This window comes from Montipora capricornis, chromosome 1 (assembly GCF_036669925.1).
Source record: "Montipora capricornis isolate CH-2021 chromosome 1, ASM3666992v2, whole genome shotgun sequence".
Lineage (NCBI taxonomy): Eukaryota > Metazoa > Cnidaria > Anthozoa > Scleractinia > Acroporidae > Montipora > Montipora capricornis.
The window spans coordinates 26,400,846-26,420,845 of record NC_090883.1 but is presented as its reverse complement, the minus strand read 5'-3'; the positions used below and the strand labels follow the sequence as shown (position 1 = coordinate 26,420,845).

Here is a 20,000-nt window from a genome sequence, read left to right as displayed (position 1 = left end):
TATGTTTGGGGTACCTTTTCAAATGGAGTGAGCAGACAGCTGCTCACCCAGGGAGGCTACTACCGAACTCTCCTGTTTCTATTTCTAAGAGCAGAGTGAAAGTGATTTGGTCTCCGTCCCCTACTTGATTTATTACTTATAGCAGAATTATTACAAAATTATTAGTGACATATTGCTCATGGCAGAAACCACACAATTTTTAAAAGCGCTGTCGTCTTACAGCATTTGGGTAGAGAACAATCTCCGCTGTACCCCAACCAAATTGATGGGCAACCAAGTTGATCCAGCTTTTTCGTGCCATGTTACATAAAAAAGAATAATTAAAAAAAAAAAACGTAACAACCACCGAAAAATCCAACCGACAACTCATTAACAGTGGTCATAAAGTTGCAATTAATAGTCTTGGCAGCCATTAACATAAGAAATTCGAATCCACAATTAGCAATGATCGCACTATTGGACGACTAGAAGACAAAAATATTAAAAATATATCAAACCCGCATATTTAAGTCCCACTAATCCTGTTTTGTAAACAGTTTCCCAGTCACCAGGTTAGCTAACGAACTAGAATCAATCAAAATAGCCGACTGAGTTTTTATTATTTTATTTGACTCGTATTTTAACTTTGTTACCACTGGCGAGAAATGAGCTACTCTAACAGCTTAAAACCAATTCCTAACTTAATGATATGCTCAAATTTTCGTGAATTATGATCGGCTGAATTCTGATCAAAACCAGAAAGGTCGTACAAGGTTGTTACAATCACAGTTCGGTTAAAATCTGGAAACTGCAAGGGCAGTACCTATAACCTTATATCCTAATTGAATGTTCATTTGTCCTTCATTTTCACACCTATCGCAACCGTAACGAAAGCTAAGAAAAGAAACGAACTTAATTTAAGTGTCAAGTCTTCTAGCGCTGAAGCGTTAATTATGGACACTGTAAACTGAAATCAACAATTAACAAAAATCAAACCAAGGTCTCCGACAGTTGTTCATTTGGAAAGTAAGCAACAAGATGCATTTGTCGATTTACCTAGGCAACGACTTGTCACTCCAATACTCTATTCGTGTGAATTAAATTGAGCAAATATGGACAACTCGAAGACAGCTGCTGCACTCGCCACTATTGAAGTGCATTTGTCGACTTGACAACGATTCGCCGTCACTCCCAATCACCATTTGTACGAATCAGTGACAACTCGAAGACAGGGCCATTTATGACTCGTATCTATTCAGGTTTATTGGACAACACTCTTTATCTGGTCCAATTTGAGAATTTCCAAAATATCACAAGTATTCATTAATTCCAAATGGTAGGGTCAAATGGTAGGGTCAAATATACATTTATCGGTAAAGTAAAGCTACACTTAACTGCCAAACAGAGGCAGTCCTTGGGCATTTTAAGATCCTATTTTTTGACAGTTACACGTCTTAAACAGCTGTACACGTAGGTTGTATCATTGAGTCGCTTTTCGCTCGGATAAAGCTCTGATGCTATACAAGGAGACAGTCATGGCGCTGGATGTCGATAACCTGTGTAGTTAGTGGGATGGTTCTGAGCTTACGAGCCACGCGATCAGCGATAGCAAGCACAAGAATACTCCACAACAATTACATATCTTTAATTTTTTTACAAAAATGTTGTTCTTTCTTTAAAATCACATGTGTATTTTCTGTTTTCATCCTTTTCAGAACTCATTCACGAAAAGCGCAACACGGAATGCAATGTTTTGTCCAGCTACAGACCTTTTAAGGTGGTCCACTATCTCCAGGTACGATGAGACATTGCTTGAATGATGATATCTTTTGCGACTTTAATACTTTTGAACTGATGTTTGTATTTGCTACACCAGAATGACAATGGCAAGGTGGGCATTAATCAGAGAATATCATATCATGTAACTCTCTTTTCTGAAAGAATAAAATAAAGTAAAATTTACTACACTGTAAGATTATACATTAGCAAGAGTGAATTAGATAAGAGTGTTGTTATGGCATGGATGGGCTCCCCAGCACAGTCAAAAATGAGTCTATTTTTAGAATGCCCGTTCCCGCGAAAATCAGTTGTCATATCGCTGAAAAAAAACATGGCAGAAGCAGTCATGCGTGACATGGCTTCTTCTGATTGGTTAAAAAATTGGCGGCCCTTTGTTTTTTCGTCGCGCAAAGTGTATCGAAAATTAAATCCATTTGTGACTGTGATGGGGCAAGGCCGCAAAGTGATAGATCAACACTCTTGTCTCATTCACCCTTGACATTAGCTTTAGGTGGTTAACAGAGAGATTTGAGAACAAGTTTGACCACAGTTTCGAGTTTTTGGTTTTTGGCACGTGCACTAAGGAAAATATCGCATTTGAAACCTCGGGCACATGCCATAGTCTTGTTTGTTCTTCAGTCTAAAGTTATGGCATTTATCCGCGCAACCATCTCACACACATAGAAAGCTTATGGGAAAAAATGACGACTGTTATTAAAGGCATCGAGACCTCCACAAACCAGCAGTTGTGATGAGGAAAATCAAACGCTTTGTGCGTGCGTTTTATTGCCGTCCTCTGCAAAACAGCAACGTGTAATAAACAGCTTTGAGGTTTGAGATTTGGGGCGAACGGCAGGTGCCTTGTTTGGTATCTGAACAGGTAAAAGTCTGCATACGAGCCAAGTGGCCCATCAGGCCGGAGCATGAAGCGACCAGGAGTATTTCTACTCCCCCCTGGATGGGATGGAGAGAGGCAACGTGAGAGTATAGTGTCTTGCCCAAGAACACCACATAACTTTCATAACTTTCCCAACCAGGCCCCGAACCCGGATCGCTCGCTCCGGAGTCGAGCGCACTAACCATGAGGCCACCGCGCCTCCCGCATTTGAACAGGTACGCCTTGCGTATGAAATTAGAACAATCACTTTGTAATTGACCAAATGCATAAATGGCGGCCAAAAAAAAAAAAAATTCTTTTGTTTATATGCTAATTGGACTCACTAGCCTCTCTCTTGGCGCACAGACCTCACTGCCCTCGGTCCGTACGCCATGACCTCGGACCAAATAGTTTCCCCTCCGGCCTTCCCACTCAGTCAATAAATGTTGAAGGTGTGGAGAAGAGCAACGGGACACTTCCTTATGAAAGTCATAGTAGAATCGAATTACTCGCAACCTTCCACATACCAGACCCGCGGCGCCTCACCCTTTGGGCTAACCAAGCGTACTTTTTGCAGGGCGAGGCGGTGCGAATGGCTCGTAGTATGAGTTCACGGATGAACAGGAGTGAAGTAAATGATCTAATATTCAGGATGGATAAACAGCTTGATCATGTCACGCGAGCATGTGTTCACGGGCAACCATTCTTTCAAACCATCGCTAAGATTCCTAGTAAATAACAAAAGACACATAGGTGGAAAAAAAAAATTGCGATTTTCTGATCAACGCACCTAAAGGATCGATGATTATGACGGCTATTGTTGTGGACTATTCTTTGTCTACGCAACTCCACATTTTTTCTAATCACTGTTCTTTGTATTGATATTGTAAATTAGTATGTGGAAATAAAGAAACTTTGGATGTTTGAGTTGAAGTTTCGGGAAAACTAGCTCAACGAATGCCGGTTTTTCTTGGTTGCAATAAGCGCTTTAAAACCTGGGAAACGTTGTTTTCTCGTGCAAAAAGGAAACATTTGAAAGTTCACTTCATTGTATAATGGGTTTTCCTCTGAATACACATCTTGTTTGCCCTGTTGGCAAGGAAATAGGAGATGCCGCGACGTACTCATGTCGTCAAAGATGGCAGCCACGCGTTTTACCACGGCCTCTAACAAAAGAAACGACGTTTGCACACCCTTAGAATAGTTGTGTTCGACTTGACAAAGGTTACAACGTGACTGAATTTTTGTATATTGAAGCCACAACTAGTTTTTCGATGTTCATTTTTTTTTCTAGTGAGAAGCAATTAACGTGATGTTCCCCTCTGTTACGTCATTAAAGAAGCCTGAAGTGTTTGTCGAGAACAACCAAGGCGTCGCTTAAATATACTTTTAATCCATTTTAAGCGTATTTTTTTACCTAGCCGACGAGAAAGATCTTCAGCTATTTAAAGGAAAACTGAGGCATTCAAAAACACCATGTTTCAACAGTGAATGTATTTTCCATTCACCGTCACAATTAGCCCATCATTGTTTTGACTCGCCACCGAAATTGTTACATTTTTCCGGTTCAAAGATGAAAACCAAGTGCGTGCTATGTGTTGTCACGTTTGGAGTTTTTAACCACGTTTCACAAAATACTTGTAAACATGTCAAATACTTTTCTTTAGAAATCGTTTTCAGTTTAACTGACTAGAGGCTTATTAACCGAATCAAATAAATCTTGGCTAATGATTTCACCAGTTAAAATCAATCCGCTCTAATCAATCCGCTCTAACTGCAGGAAACAAATCACCTAAATATGCAACGAAAATATTAAAATGATTTTATTTATTTTTGGCTCTTCCTTATCCTGACGGTTTTCTAAAAATACGCTATTTCGCAGTTTTATTGACAGACCTTTTTCCATTTTTGTTTAATCTCGCTTAGTTGTGGGTTTATTTTCCAAGTTATGAACCGGATACACAGGGCTCAAAAATTGAGAACAATTTGGCTAAAACAACAAGAAATCATCGTTGACTGGCATATATTATTTTATTGATACACACGATTTTCGTACTCAGAACGAACGAATTCAGTGTTTACCTTTGGTAGGGAAATTACAAACCTCTGATTTGTCAACGACAAATACGTGTTTTTGGGAGAGTTATACGGAATTTATTGACCTGCATGGCAAAAAATCTCACAGGTCAAGCAGAGCAGCTTCCTACATCGCAAGACGGTGAAAATCCTATGGAACTAAATAGGTGAGATCCTTCACTGTTACAATATCGAAACAATACCGTTCGAACATTTTTGGCCATAAAGACGGCAATGCTTAAAACTTGCTAAAAGCTACATTCGAAAATTTCAAAAAGTGGCTGAAAACACTGCGGTGATATCACACTTTGCATTCCCTTTAATTTGGTAGGAGAAATTAAACCTGATCATTAGATAGATGGGTTTAGGAAGTGGAATGCTGCTTTGCTACCCATCGACTCACTGCTTTTCGGATGGCGAAAAGCGGACACAATTATGAAAGCAATTTGCAAGGTTAATTATGAATTAAAAGGTACCATAAACCCAGGAAATTGGTTTAATAACCGTGTCCGCTTTTAGCCATCCAAACAGCGAAAGCTCTATTTTGGGGCGACGAGCCTTGAAGAAATTGCATAGATGTAGATGTTTACGCGTAACTTTTAAAGCGCGAATACCACTTTCTGGAGCATTCTGCACTTAACAGGAGAAATACAGCTCTCTACTTGTGCCGTCGTTCCTTGCGCAAAAGAGTGCCCGTTTGTTGATGAGAACACTGATAAATGGATTTTCGAAATTACAGTCAAGGTCAGTTGAGTTCTTTAGATTAAAAGAAACTCTAAAAGGCTGTCGTTCCGGGGAAATTTTGAACAAGAACCTTTCGTTTTTAAATGTTTTTCGTTCCTAGAATAACACAAACCTCGGGGCGATATATAAAGAATTTTCTGAGGCATCGTTTACGCGAACGCGGTTTCATTTGTAACCGCATCATTTTCGATGCGGCTACACCTTCCGTTTACACGACACCGATCGAGACTGTTGCCGAAACCGTATCGATTTGAAACTGCTGCCAAAAGTGGAGCGTTTTCAAAACGATGCGGTTTCATCTGTCGTGTAAACAGTGAAACCGCATCGATTTGAGTACGATTACTATTTTGGCGAGAAGTTTTCATTGCTTTATTCAAAAGAGTCAATTTAGCACGTAGTGCAGCGCTCGCTTATACCATAACTACCTGGATTTTCTGGCGAAACGGTTCCGTGTAAGCGCTTCCAAACCGCATCGATTTTGACACAGGTTCGAAGTCATGAAACCGTGTCGATGTGAAACCGCGTTCGTATAAACGCTGGTGATTGCTAATCTATGTTGTATGTCACTTGGTCCAATACTTCAGTTTTGCTGACGAACCGAATTAAAGAGAGTTCCTTATCGGAAGACTAAATGGTGCAATTCTAGTGAATATATGTCAAACGAAACAGACTTCAATATGTCAGCTTCCCCCTTGTTTTACGTTTTCAAACTGGCTGCACGGCTCTTTCGATACTGAAACCAGAACAAACAATGAGATTGGAAGCACGAATTCGTTACCGCTTTCTTCCTATGGCGTAACACGAAGGTAAATGAATTTTACGAGATTGCTAGCTTCCAATGATTATTGGTGACTTCTGTTAAAGTTAATCAGATTGTTAAAAAAACCAAAGACACTTAGTAGTCGTTTGCTCGTCCGATCTACAATTTACGAGTTTGCATTATGTTTCATTATTTGTTATGCGTCAAACACTTCGAGATTGCCAAGTGATAAATGTATTACAATGAAAAATAAAGCAAATTGACAGAGCGGTAATGCTTTGGTAATATGAAATCTGGCGTTTTGCTTGACATGTTTAAGCAGAGATATGTAAATTCGTCATAGGTCGCTTTTTTAAAAGGACAATTTCATTCAATTCTCTTAATTTTTATCCTTTTGAAAATGGAAATTTTGAATTATTACATTTCATGATAGAAAACAACTACGAAATAGAAAACGGCCACCTTTACATTGATGTGGCAGTGGATGGTGGTGGTTGAACCTCGATGTCAAAATACAAAGTTTTGTCTTTTGGGAAAGGTAAAAGATGACACAGCAGGCCCTTCCTTGGCTGCAAGATTGCGTACAAGTCTTCACGTTAAAACTTTCTTAGTCATATTGGAGAAGTATAAATATGATAATATTTACATTAGGAAACATGCATATCACTTTGTAATTTCATTTGTTTGTCTTTCACGATCAATTTGCTCCTCTGCGGCGCGCGTGATTAGGCGCACAGTAATCATTGTGTTGAGTTCGCCCTTTCTGTCTCAACAGACACGTTTAGGGTCACTGAAGCTAAAATGAACGACGCCATTAATGCTACAGGAACAAACGGTAAGCCAAGCTTGAACGACTTTGCTCTGTTCGGTATTTACCCAGGTGGTTAATCGTAGTTGATGATTTGTGAAGGCCACCTTTTTCTTATCTAACAACTTAGTTCTAATTTCCTTTTCGACATTAAGGCTATTTAGCTGCCGATCCACAGCTCACTTTATTCTATCCACATTTAAACCGCCTTTGAACGCATATCTCACTATATCCCCATTGTCTGGTAAGCAAGTAGTTTCCAGTTTTGACAAAAGACAGTAAAACAATATCGATTTATCGGTGATGACCAGAGCGACAGGTTCGGATAATCCGAGTAAAAGCGATATAATTGAGATACAGGATACTATTAGAAGTCAGATTTAATGGCTTGAATGGCCTAACAAAAATAAACCAGAGAGACTGAGGAAAGAAATGAAATGAACAATTAAAGAAAATAATTAAGGTAAAAGTGGAAGATGTCCACAATTAAAGATTGTGAAATGAAGTTGATGACTGACAACTAAAAGTCAGATGGTGACCATCCCTCATTTTGAACATTTCCAACAACCTCTCGCATGCATGCGCTTTGAATGAGTTGTTGAGGGAGCACAGATATGGCGCGGAAAAAGTAAACTAGGATATTCAAATTTCATTTATTTAACTTCATCTAAAGCCACATGAAAGGCGCAGATTTGCAACAAACCTTGAAGATGAATTCCTTTCTTTAGTGTTTGTGCTTCGGAAATTGAGTTCAAGGATCGAGAGACCATGCTATTCGAGTCGAGCAGGGGATTACGGAAGAGTCGGTCAAAACGGCGACTTGCCTCGATTTCACACAAGCCATGCGTGTATCACATGACTCTTTGATTTTGACTTGTCTGGTAACGCTCTTTTTCTCTTTTAGGAACAAACGACCACAGTTCCACACTACAAGTTCCCGATCAGTTATCATTGAAAGCCCAGATTGCCTTGACATCAGCATATGCAGTTACCTTCTTGATAGCCTTATTTGGCAATTTCTTTGGCTTGTTGGTGGTGTTAAAAAAATCTTCCAGAAATGCAACGAACCTCTTTATAGCAAACATGGCTATTGCAGATCTATTACTGACCGTAACAGTTATGCCATACCAAGTCAAATTTCTTTACAAGGGAAATCTTTGGTTTGGAGGAAAATTGGGAATCGTTACCTGCAAAGTGCTTTTCTACGCTATTCCTATTTCTATAGCAGCTTCAGTGTTAACAATGATGCTCATTTCCTTTGAAAGATTTTACGCCGTTTTCTTTCCTCTTCGAGAAGCGATTTTCCAACGACCAAAGATTCTATCAACGATGATATGGATTCTTTCGTTTGCGTTAATGTTCCCTTACGTGTTTCTTTCTGATGTGTCATTTGATCCGGACACAAATGGTTACCATTGCCATTTCGACTTGCCCACAAACAATCTTTCAGAAGACGAAATTTTTCGCGTACTCAGAATCTTTCATATATCTCTTTTCGTAATGGTGTACGCCTTGCCACTCTTCATAACCATCATTGCATACACTTTGATATGCCGCACACTGGCTCGTCGTAAAATTCCAGGCAACATAACCGATAGCAACCGTGCCGTGGTTGAGAAGTCCAGGCGCAAGGTCGTGCGACTGTTGGTTGTTATATGCGTTGTTTTCGCGCTGTGCTGGTTTCCAACTTATGTCACTCATTTCTTCTGGTTTGTGCTTCCTGATCAACAGGACAAACTACCATACGTTGCAAGCTTTGTATTTTTGTGGATAGCTCATGCAAACAGCGCCATCAATCCTTGCCTCTATGTACTTCTGAACGATGGTTTTCGTAAGGCCCTCTTTGGGCTGTTCAAAGACTTGTGCGGACGGGGGACAAACGTTGTTGCTACGACAAGCGCGCCAGATTTTCGCCGAGGATTTACAAGAAAGGCGTGGAATGAAAAACACCTGGAACATGTCCCCGAAGCTCCTGAATTGATAAGACAAGGAACCCAGCCTACAAGTGTGGCTTCTTAGACAGAGTCGTTTGGGTCCCGTAACGTCTTCAAGAGAACTGCGTGACAAATAAAAAAATTATACAAGATGGACGTTCTTCACCCCAACATTACCAATGTTAGAACAAACGCCGGGCTAATATTAGTATTTATTATATAAACACCAATGAAATACCAAGTGAGCTTTCGCTCGAAAACATGATACCTTCACACGCGAAGATAACATATTATCTTCACCATAGTTAATGCATGGAGATGGTTATAAAACTGGACAAGTTCCTTTGTTTCATGTTTTTGTCCGTATTTTTGGCCTTTGCCCTGCACAAAACACACCTTTTTTGAGAAGATAACCAATCAAATCCTTTGATTAAATTATGCGCAACTAATTTGCGAGCACGTGCGAAGCGAAAACAATTAAAGATTGTGCATGGTCACGGTCAATTCAACATCGGTTGCGGCAACATTGTTCTCCATTTTGAAAGTTCAAAGGTTTCATAACCAGTCCCTCGGTTAACTATGTCTTCACACGTGAAAAGATCACTGTTGCTATGGTTACCTATAAAAAGGCCTTTCGATACATTTCGTTAAGTGATTTAGTATTTCATTGGTGTTTATATAATAAATAGAATACCATTACGTGGCAGCTTGGAGAAAGGTAATGTCTCTTCTCGTGTTGAAAAATATTTCACTCGTTCCCTTCGTTCACTGGTGAAATATTTTTCAGCACTCTAAGAGAAATCTCGTATCTCCGCGCACCATGTAATATCCTCTATTGATCACATGCAATCCGTGCACAATTTCCTGGTACAAGCAAAGGTCTTTGCAAAAATTAGTAGAGCTAATCATAGTGACGACTTCGAGTTCAATTTGGAAATAATCTGCATAAGTGGGTGTTTTCAAAAAGTATCAGAATTAATATTTAAGCTTTTTGAAAAACACACGAGTGCAAATTATATCCAAATTAAACCGTACGATTAATTTTAACAATTTAACTAACAACATTACAAAGCAAGTTCCGATCTTTTTTAGATAAGTTTATTTAAGCTCTAAAAACAGAAACATCATCCAAAGATCGACATGCAGAAGAGGGTTATTATTTCCAATGTAAATATGCTATTTAAAAATCTTTCTATATAAACTCTAAAAACCAGAGAGATTAAAATGTAACTCATGATTCCTAGATATGAACGAAACTCGAAAGCGTTTTTTTTAAGGTAAGAGTGGGTTTCGTATGGACAAGGATTACAACACTGTCGATGCTCTCAGTTGGAAAACGTTTTGGTATTTGTCTATTTCTATTGTCAGGCAATTGTTTTACGGATGTCTGCGAGTCCCCAACGATCGCCATGGCAACGGTAACGGTTGTTCCATTTTTCAAGTGAAATATCTTAAAACTTAGTTCGGAGACCAAGTTGTTGTTTTCTTTGACTTCGTAAACCGTATAAGTTCTCTTATCTAATGCGTGGTATAAGAAAAAAATATTTAGTTGAACTTGGGTGCTTACCATTTGTCGAAAAAACCGGTTGGCGTTGCCGGTTTGTGAGCTTTGCATGATGGTAAAAGCGATTTTCCGTTTTTATTGACCTGCTTGTTCGGTCCAACTGGAAAATGTCCGGAAGAAATAAAAATAAAAATTCCACTTTGACGGGTGGGATCGGTTGGACCGAAATTACCCAAGTTGTTATTTCCAGTACTGCTCTTCTATCTCCACCAACTGAAATTTAACACATATTCAAGACACCGGACCGGACCGTTCCAATTGACTTCCAATCGAAATTCCATTGGCTTAATAGTAAGCATCCCTTGAGTTATTTGTGAAGACGCAGTTGTATCATGTAAAAAATTCCACAATATTTTCGTTGAACGAATCTTGTATAAAAATAATTTCAGAGTAGGGCACCGAGCTAAGTTTAGAGATACTTCTCAACATATCAGTATCGAGTACACGGTTGAATCACTTTTATTCCTAATTTTGTAGTTATAAAATAAGACACTTCACTTTTAAACTGCTGAGTGGAAGAATTATTTTCTCCTTCAGTATTTACTAGTAATTTTGGCTTAAAATATTGCCAGGAAACTATGTGGAAAACACACTTTTTAAAATGTAGAAAGAGTGTCATTATTACATAATCGTATATGCATATGACAAATTAACATCAATTAGTTTATTTATGTCAAGGAAAATATCGATCTACTGCTTTTCCATCAAGGCTGAATAAAAAACATTAGTAATATATACTAAAACATTTGATAGCGTTAAAGACACGATCTGATTGGCTACTCGAACGCCGAATATCCTCTGTTATTTACCTCCGAGCAACTCCCGCGGGATTTGCGCCCGAAAATATTGTAATCGTTGCAGGAATAAATGAGTTAAATCATCTTTTTGTGATGATATTATCCCACTGTTTTAGTTTACACCAATACAACTTACTATTCACGCATGATCACCTCAGTGTCTGTGAAATCCAACTTGAAAGCAGTTTATTAAGACTCCAAAAGAACCTTGCATGCGAAAATCCAAACAACTGATCTTGAGATTTGTGCAAAAAATGCTGCATAACGTAAGATTAATTGAATTTACCAATGCTAACATTAACAAAGAGTTAAGCATTGAAGGCAATTGGTTGCAGCCTGCGTTGCGGTTTGGCAGACACCAAGTAGAATCGTTACTTCAATGCAGCGATTTTGGGTATCTGCGCGCTGCATGGACGGAAGGTGCGCAATAGAGCGTAGTATTCTGGTTTTATCGTGGAAGAAAATATATAAACAAGCGAAGCACGTTTCTCTCGAATTCTGGTGACCTATTAGTTAATATTATTTTATAATTTGCCAGAAGGGCTCTGAGCTTCACTTTTGCAGTTTTTGCACCAATTGAAGTGAAAACGTAACTGCAGAAATGCTAAATATCCTTGAACTACTCCGAATTTTTCATAAATAATTATGTGAGAATCTTTCTGTGATGTCAGAAGTACACAATTCGTGTAACACGGATCTCTTTTCCTTGGAAGAAAGCTGGGTATTTAGGTCACCAATTTTATGCCTAAATATGGACAAAAATAACATCGAAGCTGCACGCGCGGGAAATTGCTAAGCTGCGTTTACATGTATACATCCAAATAGGGAAAATTTCAAACTAAAAAAACCCCAGCTCTGAAGCAGAATTAAGCGCTTCAAGGTCATGAGCTTCTAGTGATATTTAATTTCCTACAATTCAGTCTTTTTTTATTTCGTGATCGGTCTCCGCCATTTTAGACTACTAAATCACTTTCGCCGTTTGGAATGTGGTCACAAAGCCTGATCAAAATTCGCCGTTGAGTGGATCTTCCCAGAGTCGGTCCTACAAGCGTGCACAGAAAGGAGGAAGACTCTGTGCACAAGATGAGAAATGTGCCAACCAAGGTGGAGCAGCGATAATCGTGTCTACCGATGCTGGAGTGTTGAAACGATCAGGACAATTGATCTGTAATAATGTGCCGTTCGAACATATGCCGGAGTGTTGAAACCTTAATGTTACTGTTTTCGAAAAGAAAAAAGATACGTTGTCGAATGCGCAGAGACAACGGCCGTTTTCATACGAGAGACGCATAATCCGTCAAGACAAATTATTCGTTTCTCGTGTTATTCGTTTAGTGTAAAGACGGGACGAACAATCTAAAACGCATGGTCCGTCTGAGTCGAACTTGGGCGGGCGGCAAAAGACACGTAATAGGGACCTTAAGCAAAGACGACGACGACGGCTACAAGAAAGTCGTCTAAAAATATTATTTCCCGTTATTGTCATAATTTTGTGATTACTCTAAGTCGCTCGGCATGGAAAATGTGAGTTCACATTCCAAGAATAAAATTGGCGACAACGGTGTGGATATTTAGAGAGAAAATTGAAAAGTCTGCGTCAGGTACTCGCGTCCTCCACATAACTTCAAACTTGATCATTTCTCGTCGTTGTCAAGATGAGAACGGCAAAGAAATGTATCAAAATGTAAAACGTACGTGCAGTGCGTGCAGAGCTATTTTTTAGGGTCTCGAATGCGTTTGGACGACCTACACCATCATCATATCATCATATATCGTTATTTACCCTCGGATTTTTAGAGTAGCTTGATGTAGCTAATTTCTCCGAGCATTTACCCTCCCAACCATGATACATCCCAGAAGACAGACCACAACACCGGGAACTACATGCCCTACACTTAGCGACAAGTGTGCGGGTTCTTTTACGTCCCACAGGGGTTGTGAGACGGGACCTCTGGCTTATCGTCCTTATCCGAGAAGACCAGAGAGTCTAACCATTTGCAGATGTAATTACAAAGGCAGCAAGACCCTGAGTGTTGGTCCGGCCGGAGTTGAACTCACGACCTCCCGCGTGACAGCCCGGTGCTCAACCAACTAAGTCACCGGTAGCACGTCTTCGAAGACGCACTAAACTGGATAGTACGTTCGTCCAGACGCATACAATGCGTCCCGTGCCCATTTTTTTACTAGACGAGTTTGACAAACGTCAGGAGCTGATAGTAAGGAGCCTACAACTCCAAAACGAAGTCTATGTAACTGCATTTTCACACATCAAGCTATTTTTCGACAAGTTCTTAAACATGATTTGGCTTGCAAGAGTGACCACTCTCAATGCCATGGATAATATTTCTCAAGCAACAATAACCCACTTTCGATACGTTAAAATTCAGTCCTAAACAAAAGGCATCATCTCTAGGTTCATACAAATCCTTATATTTATTTGCCAGAGGCTCCAGGTGATGCCTTTTGTGTAGGAATGAACTTTAATATATCGAAGGTGGGCTATTGTAATTAGCTAGAAAGAAATAACTCGGTCTGTAAAAACGAACTGTTCCAAAAATACAATGAAATTGTGAGCTCCTAGTCATGCGTTCCTGTACACTTTGAACAAAATGTTTTAATAAATATATTTATAATTATTATTTTTATTTTAAAGGAAAAAAGGTACACAGTTACAAAATCAAACTAGTGAACAGAAATAGAGAGTACAGTAAATTAAAAGTTTATGGTAGCTAAATACATGTCTGAAAAGTACATTGATATCTTATATTACCGTAAGGCAGAACTGTTACAAGTATATTTATTTCCTCGTAATTATATTTGTTTGATTGTTTGAAGGAGAAAAAGGGATAGTGCGAGACTAACTTTTCTCTCTTACTTTACTTTTAAGGTTCCGTCAAAGGATCCCATTCCTTATTCTCCTTGATGTAAGGGTACGATTCCATCTTACATTGAGAAAACAGTGGGGGAAGAAAACCGTTAATGTTTGGAGGGGTTTCCCTCATTTTACAGCACCAAGTGAAGAACTTGGCAATTAGGAAACAGAAATTGATTAAAATATTATGACGTGAAGAGCTTTCTGGTCTCAATCATAATAAGACAGTCGTACTCTTTTGGTAAATATCTGGGATGATAACTTTCTCTTAGCTTTCAACCACATGGAGGAATGTTTGCCCAAGTTCATTGTGTCACTCACAAGTCTCTAGTATAAATACGGCCAATCTTGTTACGATAACATGAATTTCCTATTGTCAATGAAATGTAAAATGAAATAGCTGCTGCAGCTGCTTGTTCTTATTCTTCTTCTCAGACGACGACAAGAAACGATGAAAAACCTCTAGTTTCGGTGCCACCATCGCTTATTGTGTTAACCTGCGATCAGGCCCATTTTTAGCTTCGCCCATATGTTCTCTTATGTCGTCGCTCGCTAAAATTGGGCCTGACCAAAAGTCTCTCAAGAATTCCGGACGGTCGGCCAAATTTTGGCCGACCAAACTCGTGATCTGATTGGCTGTTGAAATGCCGGAAGTGAAAATGCCATCGTGATTGCGCGGAGCTCTCGCGAAGTCCTCGAGACTAATCCGCCATAAGTGTACGAAAAAATTTGCTCCCTTTTGTTTCTTACAATGCCGTGGACGGTGCAACTTGATTTTATTTGTATAAATGGAGATATGCCATCTGAAACATCTCATAACTTGTCCAGAATCGGGTTTGAATCTCTGGAACGAGTGAAATTAGCGATTCCGTTGTCGAGCTCTGTGGCCATGGGGTTGAAAGTACTTTGGCACAAACTTCCCTGATGTTTTGAAAGCTAAATAGCTGGTTCTCAGTTTCAAATGGCAATGAAAGCCGATGCATATTGGTTTCCTGGATGAGACAAGGGACATATATATCAACAGGAGGAGATGCTGATAAAATCGCAAGTTACACGAATGCATGTTTTGAATATCTGTGTATCAAACGGCGCGCTTTATTTATTTACTGTACATGACACGGTTTGTTTGCACACTTCATAATATTTCCAGTTGATTAACTTTAAACTCGCACTCCAGAAACTAAAATGGCATGTTTCCAGAGAGATCAATTGTACAACAATAAAATAAACTTTGCGAGTCCATCTTACTGTCCGTACTCCATCAAAAAATTAACAGCCAAACTTATCATGATTTTACTGCGCGCAATTCTAGAAATACACTGCAACTGAAGATATTACCCGAAAAAACCACCAAAGAAACCTTCATGGGCAAACACGTTAAAGGAATAATGTATTTCTCTTTTTTTTTCTTTAAAAATCTATTGCCAAACCGTCCAACGACAAAATGCTAGGTTATCTCAATTACAAATTAAGATGTCAAGCTTAAAAGATTGCATACTCAGTGAAGTTCGGAGGGAGAATTACACCGGCCTTTGCCGAAATATAGTCGTTGAAAACATTCCCCATGCTTTACATGTGTTTTTCTCAAATTAAAGCCAACGGTAACTTTTGAATTCGTTTACAATATTCTTCCCACGGTAATTAACTCTGGTCAAAACAAAATTGCGTGAATCTGCCGTCCACGCGTGTATTGGTGTAATGGGAGTAAATTTGATTGGCAGATGAAGGACATGTCAATCAATCAAAAAAAGTACGCGGAAGGAATTTCGAAGAGGAATTTGGTCAGGCTATATTATTCGTTTCGATAACTCCAAAAAACTCGAAACTAAAATAGAGCCTGATCGCAGGTTAATTGTGTTAGTTTAAAGGGGAACTGCGGGCCCACAATGCTGCGACACATCCGGGACTTTTCCCCGCTTTGCAGCGCTAATTTCGAAAGCTAATTGGGGAATTGTACAGAAAACAATTATAAAGAAAGTCGGCCGAAAGCCGGGAGAACCGCTTGAAAATTCTTCTATTATGGGATAGCTATTTAGTTTACAATCAAGTATTCATATGGCTTTTGTTGTAAAGAAGTTAATAAATAAAATGTGACTGTCCTTACGTCAGTGGTTCAGTTAGAAGTATTATTAATTTTTTTGGCCTCAAAAGTAGCTATTTCGGCACTTTGTTTGTATGGCTTGGACAATTTCAGAGAGAAAATTTTGAAAAATAAGGGGTGAGGAAATGAGTATTCATATGGCTTTTTTTACTTGATGCTCTAAGATGGTCCTGCCGAATTTTCGCGGGATTCCGATCAGTAGAAGGAGTATTTTTTTAGCCTTTCCTTCAACCAAACGCCGAACCTCAGAGATAATATTCAAATTTGCCCCTACAAATTTCCCACGGGGATTGAGTTGGCTAATTTTAAATTTCCCGCGAGTGTTGTAATTAATTCATAGTCCCGCCCTCAAAAACAATGTTGCACTCGTCACATTAAAGAGCTACTGAAAGGTGATGCGACCCAGCGAGGTGTGACTTTTTTAAAATGAACTTTATGTATTTCCACGATCGTGGCCGTTTACAGTTTGCTGCTTTTAGCGCACGCTTCAGTTACATTATGAACACATTATGTCAGAAAACGGATCCAAATTTGAATATTCGTTGTTGCAAAGGAAAACTTGTTCCCAATGGGATTACTATTTTGGGTCAGTCACGGATCGATTGACCAGTACTTCATTGATCTTTTGTAATCACAAACATCTATAATTTCGATTTGGTTTATCAACGGAGTCGATAATGTAAATTGACCACCGTACAGAGATTCTAAAAGCTGACGTTTCGAGCGTTAGCCCTTCGTCAGAGCGAATCGATTCGGATTCGCTCTGACGAAGGGCTAACGCTCGAAACGTCAGCTTTTAGAATCTCTGTACGGTGGTCAATTTACATTATCAACTCCGTTGATAAACCAAATTTTTGTATACTACTTCCCCACCGACGCAGCATCACAGTTTCTTTAGAAACTACCCCTTCATATAATTTCGATTGACACAGACTTGAGATCAACTTCACACATCTAAGATTTTGATTGACACCGTCTCATTTCCGGCGGAGCAACAGGCTAGAAACTGTTAACCAATCACAGTCAATCAGTTCTCAACTTGCTAATCTCTGATGCCCGGTCTTGAGAATTTCAGCACTGCAAGTACATGTCGCCAAAGACAATAGCATTGTTGGCGATGCCGGGTAAAATCTCCGTATTTTGGGGTGAGAGGCCTTTGGTGTACGTTTCAATTTTTGATAAAATATTTAGCATGCGGCTTATTAGAACGTAGATATTGTACCTGAAATGCGAGCAAAAATTGCAAATAGAATTCCGCCATCTTGAAAAAAATTAAGACATCCTCCACTGGTCAGCAGTAAGTTGTGACGTAACATCGTAAAAGGGTTTGCGCGGGACTTTCACATCATAACATCGTAGCGTCTCGTTACGTTGCTGTATTTGGTTAACTTATAGTCGATATATTTTAGCTTGTTTTGAGTTAGCCAACGCTTGAACAGTGCATTTTTAGGGAAAAATAGTGAGTTGCGTTGTCCCCGGGTGTAATAAATATTCAGCGAAGACGAAAAAAGCTGATAGTGTGAGTTACTTCCACATCCCGCTGGATCATTAGGTGATGGCATGGCTGGACAGGATAAGACGCACAAATTTGCCTCCACCAGAGAACTGCCATTTTTGGAGTGAACATTTCCTACCAAGCTGTTTTGAGCCTGATCTCCGTGCACAGTTAACTGGGCAGACGGGCAAACGGAGTTTTAGGGCTGACGCTTTACCGTCCGTATTGAAATACAGCCATAGCCCAGAGGACAAATACCCAGGCGGAGAAATCATCCGAACGTCGCCTCGAACGACAAAGGCATGAAGAAGTTAGTCTATCATTAATTAAATGTTACCCTGAATTATGTTACATAAATGGCCTTGTTTTAATAGCATGTTTAGTCTGGCACGATTTGAATGAAAACAAACAGTACATGCACAAGTCCTACTCTGGTCCTAACTATTTAAATTTTTTATGGTGCTTAACCGTGCAGCTTTAACCAAACTTGCCAAGCATAGTTATGCGTCGTTTTTACTGGGTTGCCTATGGCAATCCAGTCGGAAAATGGGTAGATTTCCGTTTTCTTTTTTTTAGTATTTTTTTCCGTGTCGGTAAAAGTCTTGCCTGTCACTCCCGTGCTAAGTGGTGTCTTTGTGCTTAGAGTCTTCTTTGCGTATTTTGTTAGGTTTGAGGGGGCTGGGGTAATGCGTAGCTGGCTCTGCACAATTAACATGTGATGGCGTCGGAAGTCATTGTAACGCGAATGGTGTTTTAGTACATCTTTAAAGAAAATATACCCATATCGAGCTCAAGAATGGAACGTCAAGACAGGCGGTGAAACATAAAGATCTGGAATCTTAAAAGCGACGAGTAATGGACTTCGACAGCGTGAATCTTTCGTCCGTCGAGCCGAAATCAAAATGAGCTGTACTTTTAGTATTTCGCCAAGGTGGTGTTACGTACAACACTGAAACCAAATGGAAATTTCTCTGGTAACTTACGGGTGCAACAAAGACAGAGAAGGAATCGAACACCACAAGTAGGTCTGTGATCTCTCTTGTGTCTCACAGTGTTTACTGAAGTCGCATCTATTTAAAGTTTGCCAGTTTGTCTGGCAAGTAACATTCATTTTGTACTCAACTCTGCAAAGGTTAAAAAAAAATTGGAAATGTGACAGTGAAAAATTATTTGAATGAAAGCTTGTTGTCTCTTTTGTGCTTTATTATGTACGGTCAAGGTTCTTTCGAAAAGGGTTTGATGTGAACTGTCAGAAATTTATTTAATTGCGTATGCTTTGTGATTGTGTGTTTCTTACACGCACGCAACTGAAATAGGAAGGGTTTCTTGCCTCTTATAGCAAATATGTTGCTTGTTTCGATAAATGTTTCGCTGGAAATTATTTCTGTGAAATTTCCAGCTTTTGTAAATTTATCATGTGTAATTTTCGAGCATAGCATATTTGCATACATGTGTTGAATATGATACAGGGAGAGTTTTTGTGGTAACGCATAAGTCACGAAAATAAACAGGTCTGTTGGAAGCGTGCTTGAGTTTAAACACAATGAGCCCCAAAATCAGCGAAAAATTGTGACGCAGATGAATAATAAAGTAGCTGCCATTTCCAAAATGATGAAATTACCTTGTGATAAATAACGTCGAACGCGCCTTGGAGAGTAAATTTTGACTTTGCATAAACAAGAGTTGTGCGATTGTGATCTTTGTTTTGACTACGCGTATTTCATTGTCAAACTTTATAACACCTGACAGAAAAAAAAACTTACAAAAACCCGGTATCTTGCCATCATTTGACACAGATGCTTCACTGTCTGGCGAGTAATCATGCCGCGGTAACTTAACACGGCGCCCGCTGAATTCCGGCCATGTCACTTTCGATTTGGCGATTTATTTGAACGAAGCAAAAATCTCCCAAAATGTTTGTCGCTGATCGTAACTTTTTATATTCTATATTCACGATTCAAAATTAATGTTGTTTTCATGTCGTAAATATGTTATTCTCGATCGGCCGTCCTGGAGACTTCCTTCTGCTCTTTCTAAAAACTGTGTATCAATATTTGTTTTTGCATAAAGCAAGCTAATAAGATCTGTACCTTGCTGAGTTCGCATTTGTTAGCGTTAATAGTATTTTCGGTCCGATGCTTCTGTTTTATGAGGGGTATATTGTTTTGGTCCAACACAATCAACCCCGCCAAACACTAACCCCGCTGAACAGGG

The 20,000-nt window shown here is 39.3% G+C and overlaps 2 protein-coding genes across 5 annotated transcripts in view; both read left to right on the top strand.

The window, feature by feature from the left end:
* LOC138037218 (PMS1 protein homolog 1-like) overlaps window positions 1-15,880 on the top strand; it is a 58,845-nt gene extending 42,965 nt beyond the window's left edge. Inside the window, exons 12-13 of one of the 2 annotated variants that reach the window (XM_068883198.1) lie at window positions 1,695-1,774; window positions 14,206-15,880. In XM_068883198.1, the coding sequence (XP_068739299.1) occupies window positions 1,695-1,774; window positions 14,206-14,241 (116 nt within the window). In that variant the 3' untranslated portion in view covers window positions 14,242-15,880. Of the gene's footprint in view, window positions 1-1,694; window positions 1,775-3,212; window positions 3,567-14,205 lie in introns of those variants that run through there. The other variant, XM_068883195.1, reaches the window with a different exon arrangement.
* On the top strand, window positions 4,453-11,401 carry LOC138037251 (kappa-type opioid receptor-like). Of its 3 annotated transcripts, none has more exons than XM_068883221.1 (3): window positions 4,453-6,753; window positions 6,991-7,050; window positions 7,928-11,401. In XM_068883221.1, exons 1-3 carry the CDS (start codon window positions 6,720-6,722, stop codon window positions 9,040-9,042), a joined length of 1,209 nt encoding a protein of 402 aa, XP_068739322.1. In that variant the 5' UTR covers window positions 4,453-6,719; the 3' UTR covers window positions 9,043-11,401. The 3 variants fall into 3 exon arrangements, with proteins under 3 accessions (XP_068739322.1, XP_068739326.1, XP_068739331.1); XM_068883225.1 differs by having other exon boundaries at window positions 4,454-5,455; XM_068883230.1 differs by having other exon boundaries at window positions 4,797-4,878.
* Window positions 15,881-20,000: the final 4,120 nt, after the last annotated feature.